This window comes from Colius striatus, chromosome 19 (assembly GCF_028858725.1).
Source record: "Colius striatus isolate bColStr4 chromosome 19, bColStr4.1.hap1, whole genome shotgun sequence".
In the NCBI taxonomy this organism is placed as follows: Eukaryota; Metazoa; Chordata; class Aves; order Coliiformes; family Coliidae; genus Colius; species Colius striatus.
In genome coordinates, this window is record NC_084777.1 from 4,549,664 (window position 1) to 4,573,087 (window position 23,424).

Sequence of the window (23,424 nt, forward strand, 5' to 3'; positions counted from 1 at the left end):
AAAAAATATTCTTACTGATGCACATTTGACCCAGGCAGCCAGTGTCACCCTTCTGGCTGCAGTACTGTTGTAACAGTTAAGAGGCAGTTATTCTTCTGCCTTAAGTGAAGCTAATATAATGGCCAGTTTCTTTCATATGGCTGTGACTGGCAAATGCTTCACTCTGCAAGAAATTAGAACCATGGATTATTTCGATAGATTAATATTCTGCAGCAAGTGCCAGTGCTTGTTAATAAGCAAACAAGAGCAGCACAAGCTGAAGCCTTCTCTACCCACCAAGACCATTCAAGAGGCAGCTCCGCCGTTCCCGTCCTAGCTTTTGGGAAAGCACACAGCTGTTGGGCAGAAAGGACAGTTCACATCATGTGCTCAAGACTTCAGTTCCTTTCCAGTGAAGGGAAGTGTGTCCAGCTGCTGATGCTTCAGTGGGGTGCATGTCCAACTGCTTTATAAACTCACTGTTCCAGGTGTACTCCTGTTTCTGGAGTATGGGATGAGCTCTGGACTTAAGGAGTTTCTAGAACCTCCAGTGTCCTATTTACAGGGCTGTGGACAATGTCTTCCCTCTCATCAAAGTCTGTGTTCCTGTGCTCGATACCCTTCCAGACTGAAGGGAGCTTACGCGGTAGAGAAAATACTTTCAGTCTTTACATAGCTTTTCCCTAGAACACAGGAGAATCACAGAATGTGCAAGGTCCTTGCAGTAACCTCCTGATCCATTCAGGATCTGCAAATAAGAAAACAAGTTGCTAAGGACAGTGGTAGAGATGGACACAGGAATGATTCCCAGGATGAACAAACTACATCATAATCCTGAAACAGTTTGTATATATTCACCCTGCAGTATTAACTGAATGTCCAGAAAGAATCCAACTGTACTTCTGTCTTCAAGTAATGCCAGTTTAAATCCCACTTCAGTGGGGGACAAAATTAAGGTGAAAGAGTCCATGCTGGGTCCTCACATACTCATCTAAGTAGTTAAAGAGGGAAAATATTTAAAGGATCACAAATGTAGTGTCATTTTCTTAACTGAAATTAGACCCTTCACATAATGCATTCCTTGGTTCCTCTTTCTTTGTCTCTCTACAATACAAGGAAATTAAGTTTACAACCTCTCAGCAGAGGTTTAAGTTCTGTAGTTGATCCTTAGTGCTGACTGGAGTACCCACATATTCTGGGGAGAGGACAAATGTCACCTGCACTTTAAGACAAACTGGTAGAGTACTCTGTGGTTATTTTTCTAAGTGTACCACTTGGGAAGAAAACAATTTTCTTGCACAGCTTGTCCTTCCTTAGACTCTGAACAAAGCCAAAAGGCTGACTGGTCCCCATAGCCTGCTGTTTCTGTCTCTGAATGATGTACTTACAGCGGGTTTGGGACCTAAGCCAGCAAGGTGCCAACTGTTTCTTTACCTGTGCTAGATCAATACAAGCTTGCACTGAAACAGAATGTCAAAGACCCTCAGCTATTGCAGAACTGGATGCTAATATATTCAACTTGAATATAAACTAGTTGTTGTAGCACAGATGATGCATTTACCCAGCTCCCATAAAAACAGTGCTTGTAGATTAATTTCTGCAGGCACTATTCTGTAATTAATGTCTGCCACCAATGCATGGACAATAACAGGACACTGTGAAGTGCACTGAACTGATACCTCACAGTAACTGCCTAAAAGAATCAAGCTAATTCAAGTTATTTTGGAGATAAAAGAACACATAGCCACAGTTTACCTTCTGGGGTGGGATGCCGTGCAATGCTGTCGTGAAGCAAACACCTCCTGTATACCAGGCTCTGACAGGACTGGTAGGTTAGAAAGCACCTGTGAAAGGACAAGTTGTTTTATCAAGAGGCTTTGGGTTTTACTGGTTTGTGACCTGCTCCTATGCCCTGACTGGAAGATGGGTTCTCTCTGCAGTAGACCTTGCTTTCTGAGAGTGTGGGCAGTAATGGGCCACATTAAACATGAAATCTAATAATTTAGTAAGTCAGGTAAATGAAGTGCAGCCAATTACATGTGGTCACAACAATTAAACAGACCAAAAATCAGTCTACCACAGAAAAAAGTGTCACCATTGACACTAAAGAATTGTAGTGTACAATAGAAGAGATGAAAAGCTTGAAGGTCACTGCACAGGGGAGGAACCACAGTGGCTTTAAGGCAGTCAGTATTTAGCCAAACTAGCACATGCTACCTGTTAGACAAAGGTTTTTCTTTGTCACAGACTACTGACTTGCTAATGTCCAGGGACACTCCCCATGTACCCAACACATGGATGCTGGAAATGTTCCTTTTCTAGATGTTCCACGACTTGCCTGACTTCTCAGGGTGGCTGGTTCCAACTCATTTTGTTCAATTACTTTGTTTTCAAATGCTGAAGCATCTAGAAGCACCCCTCCTTCAAGTGCTGTTCCAAAGCACGACTTGTGCGTGATTTTCCCTCTCCTACTTTCTCCCTGTCCTCATCCTACCCCTGCTTGGAGAAAAACAGTCAATCAAAAGCACTGTATTTTAAAAGCAGTGTACTGGTGAGAGAACCAAATCCAACCTCCAGGCTCACAGAAGAGGACAGATTACAGCCACCAAAAACTGTCATTAACTGCAGCATGGGTAACATGCTTCCTGACTGTTTCCTCCAGCACCAGGAGGTGTGTTAGGTTGCCTATTTAAGTATCTTTAAATCATCAAGGGGACAGCCAAAACTCTTTTAAGAACCAATTACCTGAGCCAAATATGTCCATTGGAGCAGACGGCCTGTTTGCGATCCGTGAATGGGAGGATCTCTTTACACAAGCTGCAGTGCTCTGGAAAAGTCTGTTTGTTCATTTTCTTTAAGATATGCCCGATCAGCACCTGGGAACACACAGCAGTCAGCATTGTTTACAGCAGGACAGCTGCCCACACAACACTGGAAATGTCTCTCAGGACATTGTGATTTCAGTGTGATACAGGATGCAAAGATCTATGCTCTTCCCTGAATTCCAAGGAATAAGAGCATAAGGAATAGAACATATTAATAAGTATCAATTAATTCTCTTTTTTTGGTCATCTCCTAAAGATTTCTGTCCCACAGTAAAGGGGTGCAGAACTTCAGAGCAGTAGAGTTATGTTAAGCTACCTGCTTAACTGAGGAAATTGGTATCAAACCATTTCCAAGGATGCCACTGGCCCTTAGAGCAGTGCTTCCCCCTTCTCATGCCTATCACAATGAATGTGCTAGAAAAACAACAAACCCTGTTCAGAAATTACCTGGATGGGTGTCTTCAGCAGTCATCTTAGAGCATATATAATGTTTACAGTAGAACATTAATGTGATCGAATTTGTCTTTGACGTTTCAATAGATATAAACCACATCCCAAGGACCTTTAAAATGTGACAGCAAACTGAACAGGTAAAATAGAATTTGGAAGTCAGCTTTTAATCCCTATAAAAAGAAGAATCTTGTTTACAAGGTAAGAAAAGTAATCTCTCAAACCTTCAATTCATGGTAGAAAAACACAGCAGTTCAGCCAGAACACTTTCCTAGTGAACTACTGACAGCCACACCGTGTGGCCTGCTTGCTTCTAATTCCCACAGAGACCACCCTGCTACACCAGTAATGGAAATGTGCTTCCTTCCTCTGTCTTTCTGGATGCAATGTAAAGGCTGTTTTTTACAGTTCAAGTGATTTAAGGACTTAGGTACTGAAAAGAACCATTCTCTGCTCATACAGAGAGGTCCAGAGACACCTGAGACATTCTTGTCATCAAGCCTTAAGAGCTGGGAGGCTGATGGCAGAGTGTTCTCACTGAAGCTTCCTTTGTCTGACATCTGTATTCAGAAACCATTGCCCAGTGCAAGGTTCACTGACCACAGAATCATTTAGGTGGGAAAAGACCTTTAAGATCATCAAGTCCAACCAGGACCACTTATTTCCTTCCACAAATCTTACTTTACACATTGCATCAGTTGGAATACTGTTCTTGCAGTTCTGCTTTTATTCTGGTAGGAAGTATTGCAAGTTTGGGAAGATTTCCTGTGATGGACAAGCATTCAGTTACATTTATTTACTGTAGATGAATAAAGGCAAGCAAGCCTGAAGGTTCAGGCTGTATATGTTCTAACACAGACTCAGTCAGCTTGGTTATTAAAAGTCCTGCAGAAAGTTCTGAGTTACTGGATTTAACTCATAAAACATGATGACTTTTTGACCTCTATTACTGATCCTTTCACTGAAGGTTCATGGAGCAGTGACAAGACCTGATGTACCACCTGGACAATCACAGTACTTTCAATTTAAAGAACTCATGCTGCAGCTCTTCAAATTAGAACTGCAGATGTAACTGACTAGAGGAAATGCCTCCTAAACTGAGTTTTGTAGATAGATGACATTAAATAAGCTTAGCCATGAAAACAAACATCTCTCCGCCTCAGTACATGTTCTAAACCCACCAACAGCAGCAGAAAAACTCTCCTTTGTTCTGGAAACAATCAGGCATGCTTATCCTTTATTGTACCTGATCCAGCTTTCAACATCTGCATTGACATTCCCTCCTCTCCCGTAACTCCAAGGAAGGACAATTTAAGCTGTACACTCTATAGAAGCTACCTGGCAAGGATGACACGACTACAGTTCTCTTTCCCACCCCAAAGTTGTGTGTTCATTTAAGGATATGGAGTGGGGAGAAAGAAGGAACTTGTAACACCAAACCCCCAGAGCATAGGGGTGCACTTACTCGTGCCGTCCTGTCCTCATAGCCATCATCGGACATTAAGAAGTCACAGACTCCTCTGGTGGGAATACTGGTGTTTTCTGTAATCCATGTGTGTAGATAAACTTCCCCCAACACCCGTTTCATGTGTTCTCGTGTCAAGTGCATTTCTACTGCCTCAATTTGTGCCTGTACTTCAAGAAGCTTTTCTTCCATTGGCTCGCGGCCTCCTACGTCACTCGACTGAGGAAGAGACTCATCTGCAGCATCATCTATGTCCATACCTTTGCCTGCGTCACATAGGCTCTGCCTGCTGGCTTGTTTAGAAGTTCCTTCCTCTTGGTCATCTTCAGTGCTGCCCATCCCAGGGGAATCCGATATCAGGACTTTTGCATCCTCGTGTGACGGTTTCCACGTGACCTCCAAAGGAGCTTTCTGCATGGACTGGTACAAAATCCTCAGGAGAAACAGCTTAAACCGCCAGAAGTAAGTCGAACCACAGCTCTCGATCTTTTTATCCAGTGCTTCCTGTAAGAACTGAGGGATATGCTTATCCTTCAGGATTTTCCAGCGTACGAGATCCGTCAAGTCCACTTGCCGGAAAAGGTTCTGAACAGAAGATTCCAAGAGCTGCGCAGCTGCTTCCTCAAAAGTCTTCAGGGTTACAAACTGAACCTGATAGTTTTTGTTCACTGGGTGCAGCCCGTTGGTCATTCCCTCTGTGGTAATAACAGCCAGATATGCGCCACAGGGGCTGACGGCGATGCCGTGAGTCCTGACGGAGCCAAACACCTCCGAGAGCTTGATCAGCTGGTGCTCAAACTTGAGAGCAACGTCTGTGAAGATGGGAATCAGCTGCCTGACCTTCCCATCACTGGAGCACGTGTACACCGTGCCGTTCTGCTTGTCTGCCGTCATAGACACGATTGGCAAAGAGTGAAGCCCTGTCACGTGGGAATTGTGGACGTTCAGACGTGCTTTGGATATCAACAGCAGACACCAGAACACGTAAGCTCCTCTTGCAGCCACCACTAAGCTACAACTACACTTCTGGTAGGGGTGGTAAAGAGGAATACATTTAATACTGTGCACTGGTAACTGGTCCATTTCTTGCCATAAGACTACAGGTTGCCTCAGGGTAAAGTAGCCTTTGACTGCTTTTAGATTGACGGGGAGGATCTTAACAGGTCCAAAAGCACTCCCTACAATAAGCCCGCTCATCTTTCGGTTGTTGTGTTCATACTCCCACCAGGACAACACACTGGGGGAACTTATTCCGGACTCGATGGTATTGCAAGAAGTAATCGATTCCTTGCCCAGAAAGGGGAGCTGAAATTGCCAAACCGCAATGTTGCCGTTCTCAAAGAGCACGGCCAAGAGCACGCTGCCCACGTCCCAGCACTCGTTGTTGTGTTTGACCTGCTGCGTGGTGCAGATGCCCGACCACTCCATGCGCACCGGCGTCTGCATGCTGTGGCGCCGCTGGAACTCGGGGAAGTCCCCGAGCTCTCCCCTGGGAGCGTCGGCCTTGGAGAGTTTGTAACTGGCTTCGTACAGACGCTCCCCGTAGATTTCTGTCAGGTCCACCAGCTGCACCCACTGCAGCCTGTTGAGGTTGGCGTGGATGGTCAGTCGGTTGTCCATGGTTAAAGCTGCCAGCAGGCACCTGCCGTTGGCGTCACAGCCCAGCGGGGACCAGCTGGAGTACTTGAAGCCTCGCAGGGGCGGCAGCGACTTCCCCTCGGGATTGAACACTCGATCCAGCATAAAAGTTTGACTAACTGTTGGATCCACTGAACTTGCAAACTTTTCCTTACATTCGGCCACCTCCTTCTTTGGACCAACCTAAGAGATAACAAAAACGACTTTTGAAGCAAAGACTTTCCTGGAATTCATTCCTACTTGAAATACAGCATCGTGTATCACAATCTCTAACAGGCTGTTCCAGTGGTTAATTAATTAACATCACTCTTAAGTCTTAGGCTCCATCACTGACCAGAACTTGTGTAGTTTTGACTCAGTTATTGTTTGTCTGATGAAACAAAGAGCCTGTGTTCATACATCTCAAGTGTGTACTTAAGGGTACTTGGCATAACATTCAAACTGCAAAGCGATCAATAATTCAACTCAAGTTCTTCCATATTTTCAGCATTGTTTTGGATAAAAATCAAATCCTGAACAACAGAGTTACTGTTTAATAAGGTATTTGCTCAGATTTGACTCCCCTCTGTGCTAAGGAGTGTGGAAGGTCACATGCCCTTCCCAAAGTAGTCCCTGCTACCAAAAATCTTTCATCCTCGGGGACAAAACTGACTGAAGTTATTGTCCCCAAAGTGCTGGGGCTCAAGCGATTCTGAATCCCTGAAATCCGTTTGATACTGGATTGTATTTCATCCTTTCACTGCTGGGCTACATGTGGCTTTTTTTCTCCCTCATGCTTCAAAAAAATGCATCAGCGCATGAAATGCTGTGGGAAACTGTGCTGGGGGCAGGGGAAGCGCGGGAGGAGGCGACCCCGGGGGCTCCGCGGGACACAGCGCGACGGCGCCGGTGCTGCGCCGGGCTGCCCGGCTCACCTTGAGGAGACAGGCGGCGGAGGGCGCGGGCACGGCCGTGCGGTGGATGACCATCTCCTGCCCGCCGCTGTGGATGTCGCTGAGCTGCTCCAGGACGGCGATGCTGCGGGCGGTGCTCACCGACACCCGGTGGTCCTCCGACCAGGCCAGCGGCTCCAGCCCGCTCACGCCGTGCTGCAGCCGCACCGCCGGCTCCCGCCGCACCGCCGTGAGCCGGAACCCGGCGCTGGGCGCCGCCGCCGCCACCTCCTCGACCAGCAGCTCGAGCCCCAGCGGCGGCTCCTCGTCGGCCGCCGCCAGCGCCGGGCCGTCCCCGCGCTCCGCCGCCGCCATCTTACCGCCGCCGCACGGGGGCCGCTGCGGCCGCAGCGCGCCTGCGCCGCCGCCGCCGAAGCCCCCGGCCGCCCCGGCCGGGGCTGCCCCGCCGCCGCCTGCACCGCCCCACCGGCCCGGCGGCGGCGCCCGGGGGGACGGGCCGCGGCCCAAGGAGCCCCCGCGGTGGGGCGGCTGCGGGACGCCCGGCGAGCGTCCGTTCCCGTGGGACGGGGCTCCGGCCGCTTCCCCTCCGCCCTGGCGGGTCGGGCCCGGCCCGTGGGGCGGCCCCGGGGCCCTGAGGGAGGCGCGAGGCCATGGCGGCGGCCGGGACGCTGCTGCTCAACCTCGGCTCGGCGCCGCGGGGCCGCGGCCGGGTAGGTGCGGCCGGGGGAGGCTGAGGCTGAGACGGGCCCGGGCCAGCCCTCGCTGCCGGTGCTCCGCCGGGGCCCGGCTGCCGCTGCGGGACGAAGCCGTGGCGCTCGCTCTGAAGGGACCGAGCTGGGGGCACCGGCTGGGGCCGGCCCGGGCGAGCCGCGGTCACGGCGCAGGGGGACGGGCCGAGTCCGCGTCTAGAAAGTTGTTAAATGGAGCCTTTGGCTTTCCCTCCTCCGATACGGGGTTGCTGCATGCACAGGGGGCTGGTGGCTTGGCAGGGAAACGAGCCCGGCCACCTTGGGTTAGGGAGGGGAAGGGCTCGTCAGGCCTCTGCCTCCTGGAGAGATGCTTTGAAATGCTGCCGGGGAAGGGAAGGCTTGTTACACAGCTCAGAGTAAACTTGTGATGTTGGAAGTGCTGTGAGCTGCGGGAATCGGGTGCTTTACTCCTGTAAAGTTGAGGAAAAGAGAACAAAAATAAGTTAAATAAACCCTTTCAATGTTAAAGTTATTGGTACAGTGATTGTAGGTTGTTTCAATTGTTATTCGTAATTTTTAAAGCGTTGTTAAAGTATTGAGCAAAAGTGTGTGACATTAAACGTTGGTCAGGGTTTGCCCTGATTGTATTGGGTGCTTTGAGGTAGGGCACTACCACCATCAGTTTTCTGAGAGTGAATGTTGGTGGAAGGAGGTTGGTGTTTGGTTGGTTCCAAAAAACGTGAAGAAACGTGTGGAAAAGATAGCAGAGATTGAAAAGAATACGGTTCCTAGTGGGACAAAGAAAATCAGAGTGTGCAACGAGGAGTGGGGAAGAGAGAGGAAAAAGTAGGGGAACGTTGTGCTGTCATTTCACACTTTTGGGGAGTTTTGCAGTGGTGTCAGGAAAAACGAACTCATTGAAAAAGAGCTGGGGAAGTGTGATGATCTTTGGGGACCAAAGGAAGTTACATTTAATTTCTTCTTCATCTGGAGGGATGTGAGAAGAGCAAATTTATTTCTGGAGATGATTGGAAGATCAGTAAAATAAACTGATTGCTGTTGGAAAAGAAATAAAGAGCTCAGAAGTGCTGGGGGTTGGCAGAAGCATAAGCTGAAATGAAGTACAGGCCACCCCCCCTGCCCTCTGAAAGAAGGAAACCTACAGGGATGACTGTAATGTAATCAGGAGATCTGCAGAGCTTCTGAGAGAGATTTTTAGACTTACTGGAGAAACTAGATGAAATGTTTGAGAGGAGCACTATATATGACTTCAGATTTCCTTTTGCATTTCAGTAGGGTTCAGGGGTCTTGGTGTCAGAGCAGGAACTGTCTAGCAGCAAAACTCAAACAAGGGATCTACCCGTGTGCTGATGGTTGTGTTCAATGTGATACGTGTTAATTCCTAGTCATTAATGAATTCTTGCTCTGTGGTTTATTTCTTAACATTAAAAGCAGTCTGAAAAGAAAGCTCTGAAAAGAAAGCTCCAGTCACCACATGGAAACCCACCTTTGAAACGTAACCGTAAGCCATCAGTCAGCTCCTTCAAGAAACGTGCTGCTGAAGCTGACGTCAAGGAGAAGGGAAGTTCATCACAGAAACCTCTTCCAAAGAAACAGCCAACTGACAAGGGAAATGAAAGCCAGAAAAGCAAACCTTTCATTAAGACATCCAGCCTGTTTAGAAACAACCCTGATATCCCAGAAATTCACAGGTATTTTAGACGAATGGGAGGGAAAAAACCCTTTCAATGCTTTGAAATTCAGCATCTTGAGTTCTTGCCCTTGCTTGGGCAAAGCAGTTGCTTGGTACGTGTAGTTTCATTGCTGTCTGCATGGAATGCTATTGGACTATTTTTAACTACATCACATGCTTTGTTTTGGTTTGTTTCCCCTAACTCAGAAAAGCAGTGCAGCAGGTGAAAGAAAATGTTTTCACTACAGATTCTTTCAGCCAGTTGGACCTCCATCCACATCTGGTGAGTGGCAGGAGGGTTCTGTGCCTTGAAACGTGGGGGGTTTTGGGTGGGGAGCAGCTTATAGATCTGGAAGATGCATCTTTATTCATGGTGACTTGGGCAGACTCACCAGTATTTTGTTGCAGTCTCTTAGCTCAATGTGCTGGCTGGTGCCCTGACCCATCCTCAAACACACCATCCCAGCACCTGTCACTGTTTGCTGTTGTAATACCAAAAAACCCCACAGAAAACTCTTGGGAAGTGCAGTGTTTTAACAAGCTGGTATTTCACACTGTACCAGCAATGGTGTAATTCTAATGAGGAATCAAAAAGTGTTTGGAGGACCTGGGACCTTTTAGACCCAGGACCAGTAATGTAGAGAATTAAGCAGCATTCTTCTGGTCTTTACTCAATCTTATACCACAAGGGACTGTTTGGCAGTGAAACCTAGTTTCTGCTCTTTGTTCTGTCCCTAGATCTCCACAATAAACACTGTCCTGAAGATAAGTAGCATGACCAGGTAAGCAGGCTTTTATACAAAACCTTTGCACTTCAGTACCACTTGAAGCCAGTCATCTGTGATTGTTCCATTGCATGGAATTGGTTTGTGAAGACCACAGTACCTGCTCAGCTGTCCTGATTGCCATAGGGATTGTTGCTTTTGAAATTTGGGATGAGAAATAACCCATAAGTCCCACAGCAAGTCAGTTGTCAGAGCTGAAGATGGAACCTTGCAGTGCTGCATTCTAATTTGCTACTTGAATCATAAAACCATCTCTTTTTTTTCAATTTATCACACCTGATGCCTGTCTAGTGGCTTTCCTTACAAATCACCTCTCCTGATGTGATAAATATGTGGAATTGAGGGTAAAGAGTTTTGAAACAGTCACTGGATGTTAAAAATTTAGGATTCTATCCTAAATTCCTATTCCTGATGTGTTTTGTTTGTTATGCAGTGTTCAGAAGCAAACAATTCCTGTGCTCCTGCAAGGCAAAGATGCTCTAGTGAGATCTCAGACTGGTTCAGGTCAGTATTTAATTGTCAGCTTCCTTCCTTAGGGCGTATTAAACCGGATCCCAAACACAGAACCAAAACCTCACATTCCCAATACAGCTCACAGAAGTGTCAGGCTGGAAAGCCTGACGTGAGACTGCTGTGACACAGACAGATGCTGTGCAAGCTTGTGTAATGCCACGGTGCTGAGACTGGAGGTTGATGTGCAGCTGCCAGCTGCTGCTCATGGGGCTGTCTGAGGCTCACATGGGGACCAGCAGAGCTAAGCAGCTCTTGCCATACAAACTGTCTCTCAATTCTTTGGGTGAGTGGGGATGTTTAGCTGGATCTTAGCAGGATACCACTACCTCTCTGTTTTTTTTAGTTTAACCCTTTGGTGAGTTGCCTGTCAGTCTTCTGTTCTGGAAACTTTCCACTTAATTAAAACTTCTGCAGACTGATCTCAGTTTAAGAACAGTAGGATGAATGGTACTTTCATTTGCTGGAGTGCTGTAATTGCCACGTGGGGTTTCTTGGTGGAAAATCTTCCAATTTTCTCTCTTTCAAACAGGTAAAACTCTTGCCTATGGGATTCCACTTGTACAGTCTTTGCAAGGAAAGGAATCCAAAATACAGGTAGCTGCAACAGAATTGAGTATATTTGCTTTTCATATTAAGATTAATAAAAATAAAATCCAGCTCTTATCCTGTAGTCTTCACTATCTCTTCTTGATCCAAAGGTCAGGCAGTCTCTCTTCCACTTTATTTGTGCCTGTGGCTTATGTGATCCTCCTGTACTGTTGAGATACAGATGATACAAGAACAATGTTACACATTCCCCATTACTTCATGCACTAGGCTAAGTTGTAAATAGGCTGAATTGGCATATTTGGGGAAAGCAGAGTGTAGGACACACAATAGTCTGGAAGCTGTGAGAACTGAAAACAAAGGTCTTTAGGAGTAAGAAGTTTTTTGCCTTGGATGTGGAGTGATATTTGGTAACTGCTTCCAGTTTGGATCATCTGATTGACCAGAAAATGCTGCTGCAGATCTGCCATCCCTTGTGCCTTTTATGGAAAGAGATCATCAGTCAGGATGAAATGTTTCCAACTCATCTTGGATTGTTACTTTCTGCAGCTGCTGCCTACAGATTGTTGCTGTGTATCAAACATAAGAGTATTTCTGCAACTCGGAAATACAAGAGTGAAACAATATGTGCATGGAATGGAATGTTGAGTGTGACTGGGAGCAGCTTCCCAAGCAGGAAAGAGAAGGCAATGTAGTGTTGGTATCTGTAAGACTATTGATTTTATGGTTCTATGACTCTTCAGGGGGAATAGCCCAGACTATTGTATACAAACTTGTACTAAAAGCCTTCAAATTCAGTCTGTTGACAAATAGATATGGAAGTGCCCTGTTTATCAGTGCTATGTTCTTTCTCAGTGGTTCTTGTGTCTTCTCTGTTTGCAGCGCAGTGATGGGCCTTATGCACTTGTATTAGTCCCAACAAGAGAGGTAGGTGACCTTTTTTCTTTCTGATTCTGTTTGGTCTGAGTGTTTGAGCACTAATTTTTAGTGGGCAGATGTGTGTCCCCCAAGGCCTGTCTTAGGACAGCTGTCTGTCCTTTTGCTCAGATTTTGCCCTCACAGAGTGTTTGCACTCTGGATGCCTGTTGTCATTTTTGTTCAGTGCCATACCACAGTCAGAAAGGAGGAATCTCTTAAGTTTTCCTCATGTAATTGGAAACAATTGTGAAGACTGGAGAAACTCTCCAGCTTAGTGCATGGAAGGGAGAAGCTTGCCTAGCTCACACAGGGCTAGTAAGTAAAACCACTGAAATCAGCTTTGCAAATGTGTTGGCTTATACCAGCGTTTCATTTTTAAAGCCCTTATTTTCAAATCCATAAATGAATGCTGAAGATGAGGCTTCCTAGTTGGGTTCTCCACTGAACTCTCTCCTATTTGATTTATATTATTTGCAATTGCAAAGGCAATTTCAGAGGAGGTTATCAACCTTTTGATAATAACTTCCATGTGGAGAATTGATTGCAGGTATCTAGTTTGGGCCACAGTAGTTTCTGCAACCTGCAGTGCAATATCTCAGCTCAGTTCTGCGAAAGGAGCTATTTACATTTGTACATCAGTAAACTTCCTACCTCTCTTGGATGCTGTGTGAATACTAAGTGTGGAGGAAGATGATCATAAGCTTGTTTAAAGGGCTGTCATTGAGAGTACTTGTGAAGATAATTTGTAATTGCAGTTGGTATTAATTTTACTTTGTATTGAAGGTAATGGCCTTTCTTGAGAGCTTGGCAAGTCATATGTAGCGTGTATGGTGAGAATTTTACTGTTCATAACTAAGCCCTGCTCACATACTCGTTCCATGATTGAGTCAGGGTGGCAAGTCATTGCCTTTCTCAGCACAGGAAACCCAACAGCTTCCTGCTGACCAGACATTGAGGTTTGCAAGTGTTGTACATACTACCTCTGTTCTACTGGCGAGGAAGCAGACAGATAGAAAGATTTAAGTGGTATGATCACTCTGTGAGTCAGGTGAAGGAATAATATGGTATGCCCTGACTGCCAGAAGGTAGCTAACCTCTGGGGTACAATTCCTTTTCATACTGGATTTCTTCCAGAAATCCTGCCATTTTCCCTTTTACTCTTCTGGTGGAGCAAAATCTTCTTGGGCTTCAGATTGTTTTCTCCTTGGGGCATTCTCAGAAGCCAGCAGAAGTCTGTGTTGTCCTGTGAGCTGGTCTGTGGACCTGAACTGACAGACAGGTTTTTGAACAGGTCCAAATATAACAAAAGAAGGATTACACAGGAGAATAAAATCATCAGGTTGTAAAAGAAAAATCCAGGATATATTTAGACTTCTGATGATACATATAACTAGATCAGCTCACAAGTTCTGGGGCCAAGGGGGTTTGTAGTCTGTCATTGTAGCCCAGGGACTCACTCTCTTTTGTTGCTTTCCATAGCTTGCACTGCAAAGTTTTGATACAATGCAGAAACTACTGAAGGTAAGAATTCAGTGTTCTGTGCTGTTCATATTCCTTAAGCAATTTCAGTTCCTGTGCATTCAGCTGGATGTTTAAGGAGATCCAGCATCTGGCAAGATATATGGTGCTTAAAGAGAAATCTGTTTGTCTTCAAGTGCATGATTTCCCTGTGGCATGTTTTAAACTATTACATGAACAATTAAGTGATTAATTATGGCACCTTAGTTGCACATGTTTTCATAACCAAGCGTGGTTGATATCCACAACACTTTGTTTTTAGAAGCACCTACCATTGTTTGTCTGAGTTATGAGTGGAAGCTCTCACAATGACAAGTACTGCTTTACTGAAACTAATGCTAGACAGATGGGTTTCAGATGGGGAGTAGAACTTGGTGAACTGCTTTGCCAATTGAGTGGCTGGAGAAATTAGAAGGCTTTTAAAGTCATTAAATGATAGTGCTTTCATTTTAATTGAGGCAGACTATCCTACCATGAGGCTAGAAGGTATCTAAATTGTTTAACTGATCCATATTCCCACTCTTTCTTCTGTTTTTTCCCTGAAAAAATAAGACACTTTTCCAGTGGGTTTTTTTAATGCTGGAATTACCAAGTAAGATTTTGCTGTGTCATGCTGAGGTTTAAAATACTTCAGTCTTCTTCCATAGTAAGTAGAAGTTATGATGAGTGGACTTTTGATGTCACTCCAAGGATGAAGTCTGGACTGACTCCCTTAAATTTTTCTTTGTTTCATGTGTAGTAACCATCCAGTCCAATGTAAACTATCACAGTGACCCAAAGCAGAAGGTTCAGCTTGTGACCTGGCTTGGACCTCAGAAGGACTGAATGCCTGGAGGGTGTGCTATGATTGAATAATTACTGAGAGAGAAAAGGACTGGTTGATCTGCTCCTCATGCAATTACTCTAATGCCAACTGCTAAGATTATACTGTCTGGATCTTACTTGGATATCTTCCTTATTTTAAACCTTAAAAAGAAACTTTATTTTGTAGAAAATGTTTTGCTGGAGCATTTCTGGCAAGCAGTGACCTGGGCAAGCTTAAGCCTATTTACCAGCCATGCATTTGTGCAAGTTCTTACAAGCTGTGCTCTGCTTCTGTCCTGTGTTTCCCCTTGAGTGAGACAATGGCAATACTGTGCTTTGATTATCTCTGCTGTAAATATTGGGCAATGTTGAATTCAATGACAGATTGGACCACATTAAAGTAAGTGCCAATGTCAGTGAGACTGACATTTAATGTTCACAGCCACGGTGACTGCCTGCACGGAGGTCTCTATGTGTATATATAAACTTTATAGGTCCTGTGTTGTTCTTACATCTTCCTTGGCCACAGGAAGATATTGCTTAAAGGCAAGATGAAGAAATAGCATTGTAGCTTGTCTTTGAACATTTAGGCTCCATGGGGAGAAGGAAAAGAAATATAACTATGTGATTGGAAGCAGTTCAAAAAATGATTGCATTGCCATCTTCCTGGATGGTGTGGGAAGCAAGTTACATGGCTGGAACTGAAGGTGCCATTGATATGTAGCTGTGGGTGAGAGGGTGCACGTGGACTCTGTCCGTTACATCAAGTCAGATGCATGCTGCTGTCAGCCCCACTCCTTTCTCTTTTTGCCAAGAGACATCAATTGGATTAGGCCCTGTCCCTTTATTAATTAAAATCTATATTGGTCTTGGTTTTCCTTTCTGTAGCCATTTACCTGGATTGTGCCTGGAGTGCTAATGGGGGGAGAAAAGAGGAAATCAGAAAAAGCCAGGTAGGAACTTCTTAAACTGCATTTTGGGTTCTTCCACTGTGTGGTGTTTTCATCTGTTATCTCTCTTTAGACTGCTATTGCTTACTGGGAAAACAGCATTGTGAGTTGGGATCAAGCTGTGATCCCTTTGGACCTTAGACACAGTGACTAGGTCAGCAGGAAGTATTCACTTCCTTCAGTGGATCTGTTTCTAAAATGCTGATGAGCCTTCTGAGAAGATCATCTCTTATGTCAGTGGTTTTTTTCCTCGTCTGACAAACACCTGTATTTGCTTACCACCGAGTGCTGCCCACAGCATTTGTTACAGGGGAAATTGCTTTCTGGAGAAGAGATTTCCTGGTGTTAAAAATCTCTTTCTTTTCCCTTTTCAAGAATTGAATTGTAAGCTGGTAATCCAAAGTGGAATTTTCATTTCTTTAAGCATACACAAAAAGAAGTTTACTCTTGACAGTAAAAAAAGGGCTCAATTAGAAAAGAAAACCTGGCTTGGGTGCTTCAGGTTTTTTTAATATATATTATTAATATTTCCTCCCACCTTATCACTGACTATGCCTCTTGAGTATCAATGATGATCAAGGATGAAGTTTAGCTGTGCAATTTATTTGTGTTTTAATCAGTGAGGAGATACAGTTCTTGCTAATTTTTACTCAGCCATGATTTTTTCCTCTGTAGGTTTTAGTTCCTCGCTCTGATTCCCTCTTGCAGACTTACTGCTAAACCTCCATGTTTTCTTTTTCTTTCTGTTTTTTCCTGTGTGGTGTGTTTGGGTTTTGTCGTGGTTGGTTTGATGTTTGTTTATGGGTTTTAATCTAAACAGGTTACGTAAGGGGATAAACATCCTCATTTCAACTCCCGGCCGCCTGGTTGATCACATCAGGTCCACAGAATGTGTTCGCTTTCATCGCGTTCAGTGGCTGATTATTGATGAAGCAGACAGGTAAACTTCCAGGTGCTTAGATATAGAAAATCAATATGATACCCTCTGCATCATAGGTCACTAAAAACTCTTTTTCAAACTGAGAGACAGCACACAGGCAATCTTAAACCATTCATGTTCAGTGGCCCCAGCTGTCTGGGTTTAGGATGAAATGTCCCCTTTGGTCAGGTTACTGTACAAGTTACTCACTGCAGAGATTCTCTCAGTGTCTTCTCACCTATCTGACACTGGCAAAAGTTAAAGATGGAACATCAAGCTAGATGGACCAAAGATCTAGTCAGCTCTAGCTCTTCCCCTATTCCTAATTGGCTCACATAGCATTAAGACTTTCTCCTCATTCCTTCCCACAGCGTCTTTCATCACCTCTGCTGTTTTTGTAGGATCCTTGACCTGGGCTTTGAGAAGGATGTGGCTGTGATACTGAATGCTCTGAATGCTCAGCAGGAGAGACGTCAGAATGTCCTGCTCTCAGCCACTCTCACAGAAGGTAAGTTATAGACAGTTGATCTTTCTCTTGGCTGGATAATGTACAGGCAGCTGCAAAACAGTTGGTTGGGTCTGATTGTATTACAGCCCAATCTGAAGCCCTTTGCAGGAGTGGAGTAATGCCTGTTGATTTCTTTGGGCTTATGACACTAGACCTTCGTTACTGGAGTTTCTGTTGGTATGTGTACTTCACTGGAATCATGTTAGTTGGAGTTTTTTATGTGAATGTATCATCACCTTCCCCAGCAGCACCACAGGCTGCACCTCATGTATTTATACCTTTCTGTGATTTAGGAGTAACACGGCTGGCTGATATCAGTTTGAATGATCCCATCAGCATTTCCATAGCAGATGAAATCCAGAAGGCACTCAAACCAGCATCACAAACAGATAAACAAGCCAATAGTTCAGCAAACTGCATGGACAGAGAAAACTTTGCTGTTCCAGAGACGCTCAAGCAGTATTTCATTATGGTCCCCAGCAAACTGAGGCTTGTCACGTTAGCAGCTTTTATCCTTGACAAATGCAAGGTGAGACTCTGTTTGCATTTATATTACTAAGTAGCCCTTTGACCTTTCCAACTCCTTTATCTGTTACTCTGTCAAGAATAACATGGATTAGATCTAGGACTTTGAAGTGCATCTAGTGTACAGGGAGTCATAAGAGAACAGAGGTGCTACTGTGTCTTTCATGCTGGCAGAGAGATACCTGTGCACCACATGCTCATACTTCTTTTGTGGGATAAGTATTTGGTGTCAAAATCCTTTCCCAGATCATATGTCTCTGGAAGGGGAAGCCATCTAGATCTTATAATGACCAGGGAATTGGGAGAGGCCTGTGGAAAGTGGTCATGTGCAATTTTCTTGTTTTTCTTGCAGTTTGAAAAACACCACAAGATGATCATCTTTTTCTCCAGCTGTGAACAAGTGGAATTCTACTACGAGCTCCTTCTAAAGGTGCTTTCAGGAAGACTAGAGTCAGAACAACCTGAACGTGCATCTGTCTCCTCTGCACACTTAGAGTTTCTGCGACTGCATGGCAACATGGAACAGGAAGTAAGCATTCTCAAAATGTCAGGGTACACAGTTGCATTCCTTATTCCCTATGATTTATTATGTAGTTATTTTAGGGAGGAGGGCAGAAGAGAGGACAGAGTCATTTCACCTCTAGGGGCCTCACTCTTCCATCTGCTAATGAGAATAAGAATATTGTCCCACTTCTGGAAAGCACCTTGGTAGCTGTATCTGAAAAACGCAGGTGAAGAGGCAAGAGGTGTTATTTGAGCAGGCTGAGGCAGCCGTTCTGTATTCCCACTGGGTGCACTTAAACCATTTATGTGTCCATGGTTCTCTCTCATGCAGTCAAGACAAGCTTTTAATGCCAAAGGAAAACCTCATCCAAGCCCCAAAACGTTGCTATCCAATAAGTTGCCCCCATTAGATGAAGATGGAGCAGTTTTGTTTTGGTTTACAAGAACAGTGTTTTGACAGACTGCTCTTCTTCTCTTCCCTGCATTGAATAGTAGTAATATAACAATGATTACCACAGAGTACGTGTAGTTTTTGGCTGGGTAGGGCTGGGTGATGAGATTGGAGCATGCTACAGAGGGCTGAGAGGCCAGAAGAGTGTCAAATGAACTATCACTGTAGCATTTCTCTCAATAGCTGAGGGACCTCCCTTGAAAGTTCAGCCCCTGATCCTGCCCTTGGTCTGTGATGGAGAGAGTTGCCGCTCTACTCTGAGCTGCACAGCAGAGGTGGTAAATGAATAGAGCTCTTCAGATGAAGCAAGAGGTGAAGAGCCATTGTTTTTCTCACTCATTCCCATCCTGTGGAGACCAGAAACATGTGCTTTGCTGTCCCTGCGGTCTGGCCTTTCCTCAACCTGCCTGCCTGAGCGAGTGAGCAGGCCTGGTCTGGCCCAACTCTACCCTGACCAGCTGTTAAGCCAACAGAACACCACTAAGTAGCTGGCACCAGGGGAAGGGTTTTGCCTTTTTAGTACCCAGTGTGTAATTAGTGCTTGATGTCTTCAAATTAAGAGCATTAATGGAGCTAAATTGTGGATCCCATATGGTACTGCTGAGCACGGCTGCTGTCATTGTCAACAAGATACAGCGTGCTCTCTTCTTTAATTTTTGTCAGCCGAGGGTTCAGTGTGTAGGCAAGGCCCAAGTTTCCCTTCTTTCCTAGAACAGTATCTCTAGCTGGGAGTCAAGTAGGGAAGATTTCTTCTATATCATCAACATAAAAGGGCATTCACTTAGTTCCTAGTTAGAACTCTGAGATGGAAAGCTTGAAAGGTGGAAGCAAGGATGTTTTGGAAGGAGGAAGCAAAAAGGAAGGGGAAGGAAATGGGTATGGTGTTTCTGAGCTCTAAAAAGAGTGAATGGAATCAGATCAAAGGAGGGAGAGGAGAGGGAGTCTAGGGAGATAGGTGGTACTGGCAAGCAAAGACCCAAATGCTACTGAGGCCTTTGGTTACTAGTGCTGAGAGATTGTCATGTCTGATAGCAAGTATTGTGATGTAGTGTGGGTTGGAGAATCAGTTTCTGTTGCTTTTGTCAAGAGAAAAATACACCTCAGCTTAACTGGAGTGTGCTTAGGAATGTTTTGGGACTGCTAAAGCAGAAGGCTTTTATGTTCATTGAGGAGCTGTACTGACATGTTGCTGCAGTTCTGGGGCTCAACAACTCAAAAGACTGCTGGTGGGGTAATTTGGAATCTGGGGGCTGTGGACAGCCCTAACTGGGAGCCTGAGCTTGTGTTAGTAGCTGCAGCTACTAAGTAGGGGCTGCAGCCATTCTGGTGCAGACCAGGGATGAGGACATGACTGGGAGCACCTGCCTCTGATACTCCTGGGAAGGAACAACCCCCATCCCAGTGTCATCAGCACTATTGGTGACCCTTATCAATACAAGACGTTCTCTTATGGGAAGGCCAAGGGAGAGTGTCCTGGGAGCTCTGTGACAGCTGCCTGCAGAGCCCAGGAGTCCTGCCTCCTTACCCTGTTGGGCAGGGGTTTCTGGCCAAGATCTCAGCTCCCCTGCCCTCTTACTTTGAAGACTTATCCCACAACAGTTCACATGAGTGTCTGTGCAGCTGAGCATCCCTGATACTTATTACAGAATCAGCCCAGAGACTGTCTGCATCATGCCCCATTGGGCACATGATGAGGCTGATCTCTTTTGATGTGACTATATCACTCTGTCAACAAAATGGGCTTATCCTGCCCATCTTGTGACTGGACAGACAGTAGTTTAGATCTCCAGCTTTTTCTTGCATTCACAAAAGCATGTGCTGCCTATAAAGTATGCCAGTGCTTCTGTTGCTGCTGCCTAATCTTTTATGGATCCCTTCTCCACGTGAAACAGTTACTGCTTTTGACATACACAGGCCACGCTTCTGTGCAAGCCATGGAGGTGTTGGCTGCAGGGATTTGTCCAAATGCATTCATTCAGGCTTGCCCCAGTCTCTGCCTTCCTACCTGAGACCACACCTGCATGCCACAGATATTTTTCTCCCATTTGCAGGAAGAGTGTCTGGAACTCCTGAAGTCAGTTCCTTTGCTTTTGGAGCTGTGTATGATGGAGTGAACAAGGCATAGCTGTTAAATGGTTAGATTAGCTGATTTGCTTCATGTTTGATTGTAATGTACATAAGCACACTTTTCATTTCCCTGTTTCAATCCTCTAGGAAAGAACAGAAGTCTTCCAGGAGTTCCTAAAATCCAAGACTGGCATCTTACTTTGCACTGTGAGTAACCTGGAGTCCCTTTGCAACTCCACACTAATGGGCCTGTCTGATACCTAATGGGAGAACAGAGAATTTGGCACTGAGCTCTAATTCCAGCTCACTGTCTGACCTTGAGGAAAGTCATCTCCCTTTTCTGCATCTCACATGTTAAATAAGGACTGTTGCCCTCTTTGCAAACTCTTACCACATACAGGAGAAATGTATGTCTTATGCAAGAGGCCCCTAAGTATTTTGCATGATCTTATGTCTGGAAAAATCTGTTTGTTTGAACCTGGAACTTTGTCCTCTACCGACAGTCAGTAGGACACAATCCTAATTTGCAACATACCCCATAACTGCCAGATAAATTGGATGAAATGTGACATTTCCCTTATTCATGACTACCCAAAGGTTAAGAACAAAAACCTGCAGGGATGGAAGGAAAGCCCAAGTAGAGAATGGTGTCATTAGAAATGCTCTCCATGCTTTGCCCTTCAAGCTTCCTTCAAGGGTGCTGAGGGAGAAATTCTTGTCCTCTTCTGAAGTTTGCTGGCACCCTCGTGTTTGGTGGCACCTTCCACCTCTCGTTTGTGACTCGGTGCCACAGCCACCCTGCTGCAGTGGTGCAGAAGGCTGCACGATTTGCTCTCTAATAGTGGCAGCTGTTGATCTGAAAATGTGTGAATCTTGGCGATTTCTACCCACCGCAAACTTGTAAATTACAGCGATCGGGAGTAATTAGAGCTGAGAAACCCTCTCCAGCTCTGAAATGACTCCTGTTCTTGCAGCACATTATTCTTAAAGGAAACTACTTGCCATTTTTCTTCAGAAAGTGGGGGCTGAATTTTATCTTACTCCTGTGTCTGCAGTTCAGAACAGGAGTGCTGTGTGTACAGGAGTGTTTGATTTAGCGTTGCCAAATTATCTGTTGTATCACCTGTAAAATTGTACTTGTTACCTGCTCCTCTTGGTCCTGCTTGTGTGTGCAACCTTTCAATGGATCAAGGTCAAAATGTATCTTTGCCATATATAAGTTCCTGTTTATATGGAGGTAATGCTTAAGTGCCTCAGCTGAGGAGGACAGCAAAGCTTAAATCATTCAGTGGTGTACATAGTTACTGGAAGTGTTTGCTATATTCTAAGTAACGAGTAGCTGGACTCAGTTAACCTTCATGCATGTGCTGTCTATAGCTGAGAAGTCTCAGGGGCATGTCTTGTTACTGAGACTTCAGTTTAGTGAGCTTGGAAAGACAGTGAATGTTCAATTTTAGACAAAGAGGAAACAGAACCATTGCAGTCACTGGGAAGCCAATTTCTGCATGAGACCATTTGATGGGGAAATGCAACCTGGTGCAGGAAAAATCTGCCAGGAAACATACAGCTGTTGATAAGATAGGAAGAATAAGATAAATCCCAGTGGATGGGATCCCCCTCTTGAGACACTGGAGATGTGGTTTGATTTCCTGCTATGCCATAGACTCTGTGGAACTCGATATGGATTGTGCTGACGAGGCAAGCAGCCACATGTCAGCTGAGCAGCAATAGCTGGGTGTTTGCTCCTGACCTGTTGTAAATGGGAGGTAACGGGAATGATCTGAGATTGCCATGAAGGGTAGTGTGAGCTATTGCATTTACTGTAACCCTCTTTCATTTCAGTCTAAGCTACTTTGCATTTACTGCAAGGCAGGGATGCAAATCCTGACAGTTACAGTTCCTGTGGCTCAGCTGGCCCACGGTTAGCACGTTAAGCCCAGTAAGTTGTGTGTCTGAGTCCAAAATCTCTCTGTGCTTCAGATCCCCATCTGTAAAATGGGGATAGCAGCTCTGTTCTATCTTACAGAGATGTTGGGAGGACAAATGCATTGAAACCAGGAGGTGGCCTGTTACCACAGTAATGGGGACCATATGGACACCTTAATATAGAGATACACTTTGCACTAGTCCCACATTACAGGTGCCTCCCCAACGCAGATGTCCAAAGGGCAGCCGGGCACTGTGACCACCTCCTGCCTCTGAGGGCATTGCTTTCTCTGACATTTTCCTTCATAGCAGCAAAAATGTTTTGCAGGAAGATGGTTCTGTTCTTTTCACCACAAAATCCCCAGGTTTTGTGCCCACCACGTTTTGAAGCCTGGCTCGCCAAAGAGCAGCACAAATAACGTTCCTGTCCTTCCCTTGTCCCTTATGCCGTGTTCTCCACCCATCTTTCCGCTCCAGTAAGCAATGGGACCTGCTGTTCCTTTTATTAATTTGCTCTATGTCATATGTATATTAATATAGTCCATAAAATAGTTTTGCCAGACAATATAAGCTGGCAGAGAAGAAAATAAAGAAGGGTGGTGTGTCTCAGAGGCTCTCAGCCACACTTATTTCTCTCTCCTTCACTGAAGTTCTTTGCAGCTTCCTTTGGGATGTGCCTTTTAAACAAGTTCATCTCTTCCAGGGAGAGGAAAGATCATTTGGAGATTGTTTGCTGTTTACTCAGTCACGCTAACTCATCTTGCCAGTTTTCTGGCGGCCCCAGCCAAGAGCTTTCGCCTCTGACAGCTTCTGTGCTCTCTCCTTCCTCCTCTGATTACGCAGCCCAATCTGTCACCC

The 23,424-nt window shown here is 45.2% G+C and overlaps 2 protein-coding genes across 5 annotated transcripts in view; one reads left to right on the forward strand and one right to left on the reverse strand.

The window, feature by feature from the left end:
* Positions 1-1,115: 1,115 nt before the first annotated feature.
* Positions 1,116-7,089, reverse strand: GTF3C4 (general transcription factor IIIC subunit 4). The gene is made up of 5 exons (XM_062011964.1): positions 7,075-7,089; positions 4,720-6,540; positions 2,725-2,855; positions 1,735-1,823; positions 1,116-1,174 (listed from the first exon to the last, which is right to left on the reverse strand). The coding sequence occupies exons 1-5, from the start codon at positions 7,087-7,089 to the stop codon at positions 1,116-1,118; spliced, it is 2,115 nt and encodes a 704-aa protein (XP_061867948.1).
* Positions 7,090-7,302: 213 nt separating this feature from the next.
* The window catches only part of DDX31 (DEAD-box helicase 31), a 47,439-nt gene continuing 31,317 nt past the window's right edge, over positions 7,303-23,424 (forward strand). The window contains exons 1-15 of one of the 4 annotated variants that reach the window (XM_062011687.1): positions 7,303-7,708; positions 7,884-7,960; positions 9,404-9,651; positions 9,840-9,915; positions 10,371-10,414; positions 10,851-10,921; positions 11,460-11,524; positions 12,359-12,403; positions 13,874-13,915; positions 15,605-15,669; positions 16,487-16,606; positions 16,987-17,093; positions 17,387-17,622; positions 17,971-18,147; positions 20,788-20,847. In XM_062011687.1, the coding sequence (XP_061867671.1) occupies positions 7,318-7,708; positions 7,884-7,960; positions 9,404-9,651; positions 9,840-9,915; positions 10,371-10,414; positions 10,851-10,921; positions 11,460-11,524; positions 12,359-12,403; positions 13,874-13,915; positions 15,605-15,669; positions 16,487-16,606; positions 16,987-17,093; positions 17,387-17,622; positions 17,971-18,147; positions 20,788-20,847 (1,824 nt within the window). In that variant the 5' untranslated portion in view covers positions 7,303-7,317. Of the gene's footprint in view, positions 7,709-7,751; positions 7,961-9,391; positions 9,652-9,839; positions 9,916-10,370; positions 10,415-10,850; positions 10,922-11,459; positions 11,525-12,358; positions 12,404-13,873; positions 13,916-15,604; positions 15,670-16,486; positions 16,607-16,956; positions 17,094-17,386; positions 17,623-17,970; positions 18,148-20,787; positions 20,848-23,424 lie in introns of those variants that run through there. The other 3 variants (XM_062011683.1, XM_062011684.1, XM_062011686.1) reach the window with 3 other exon arrangements.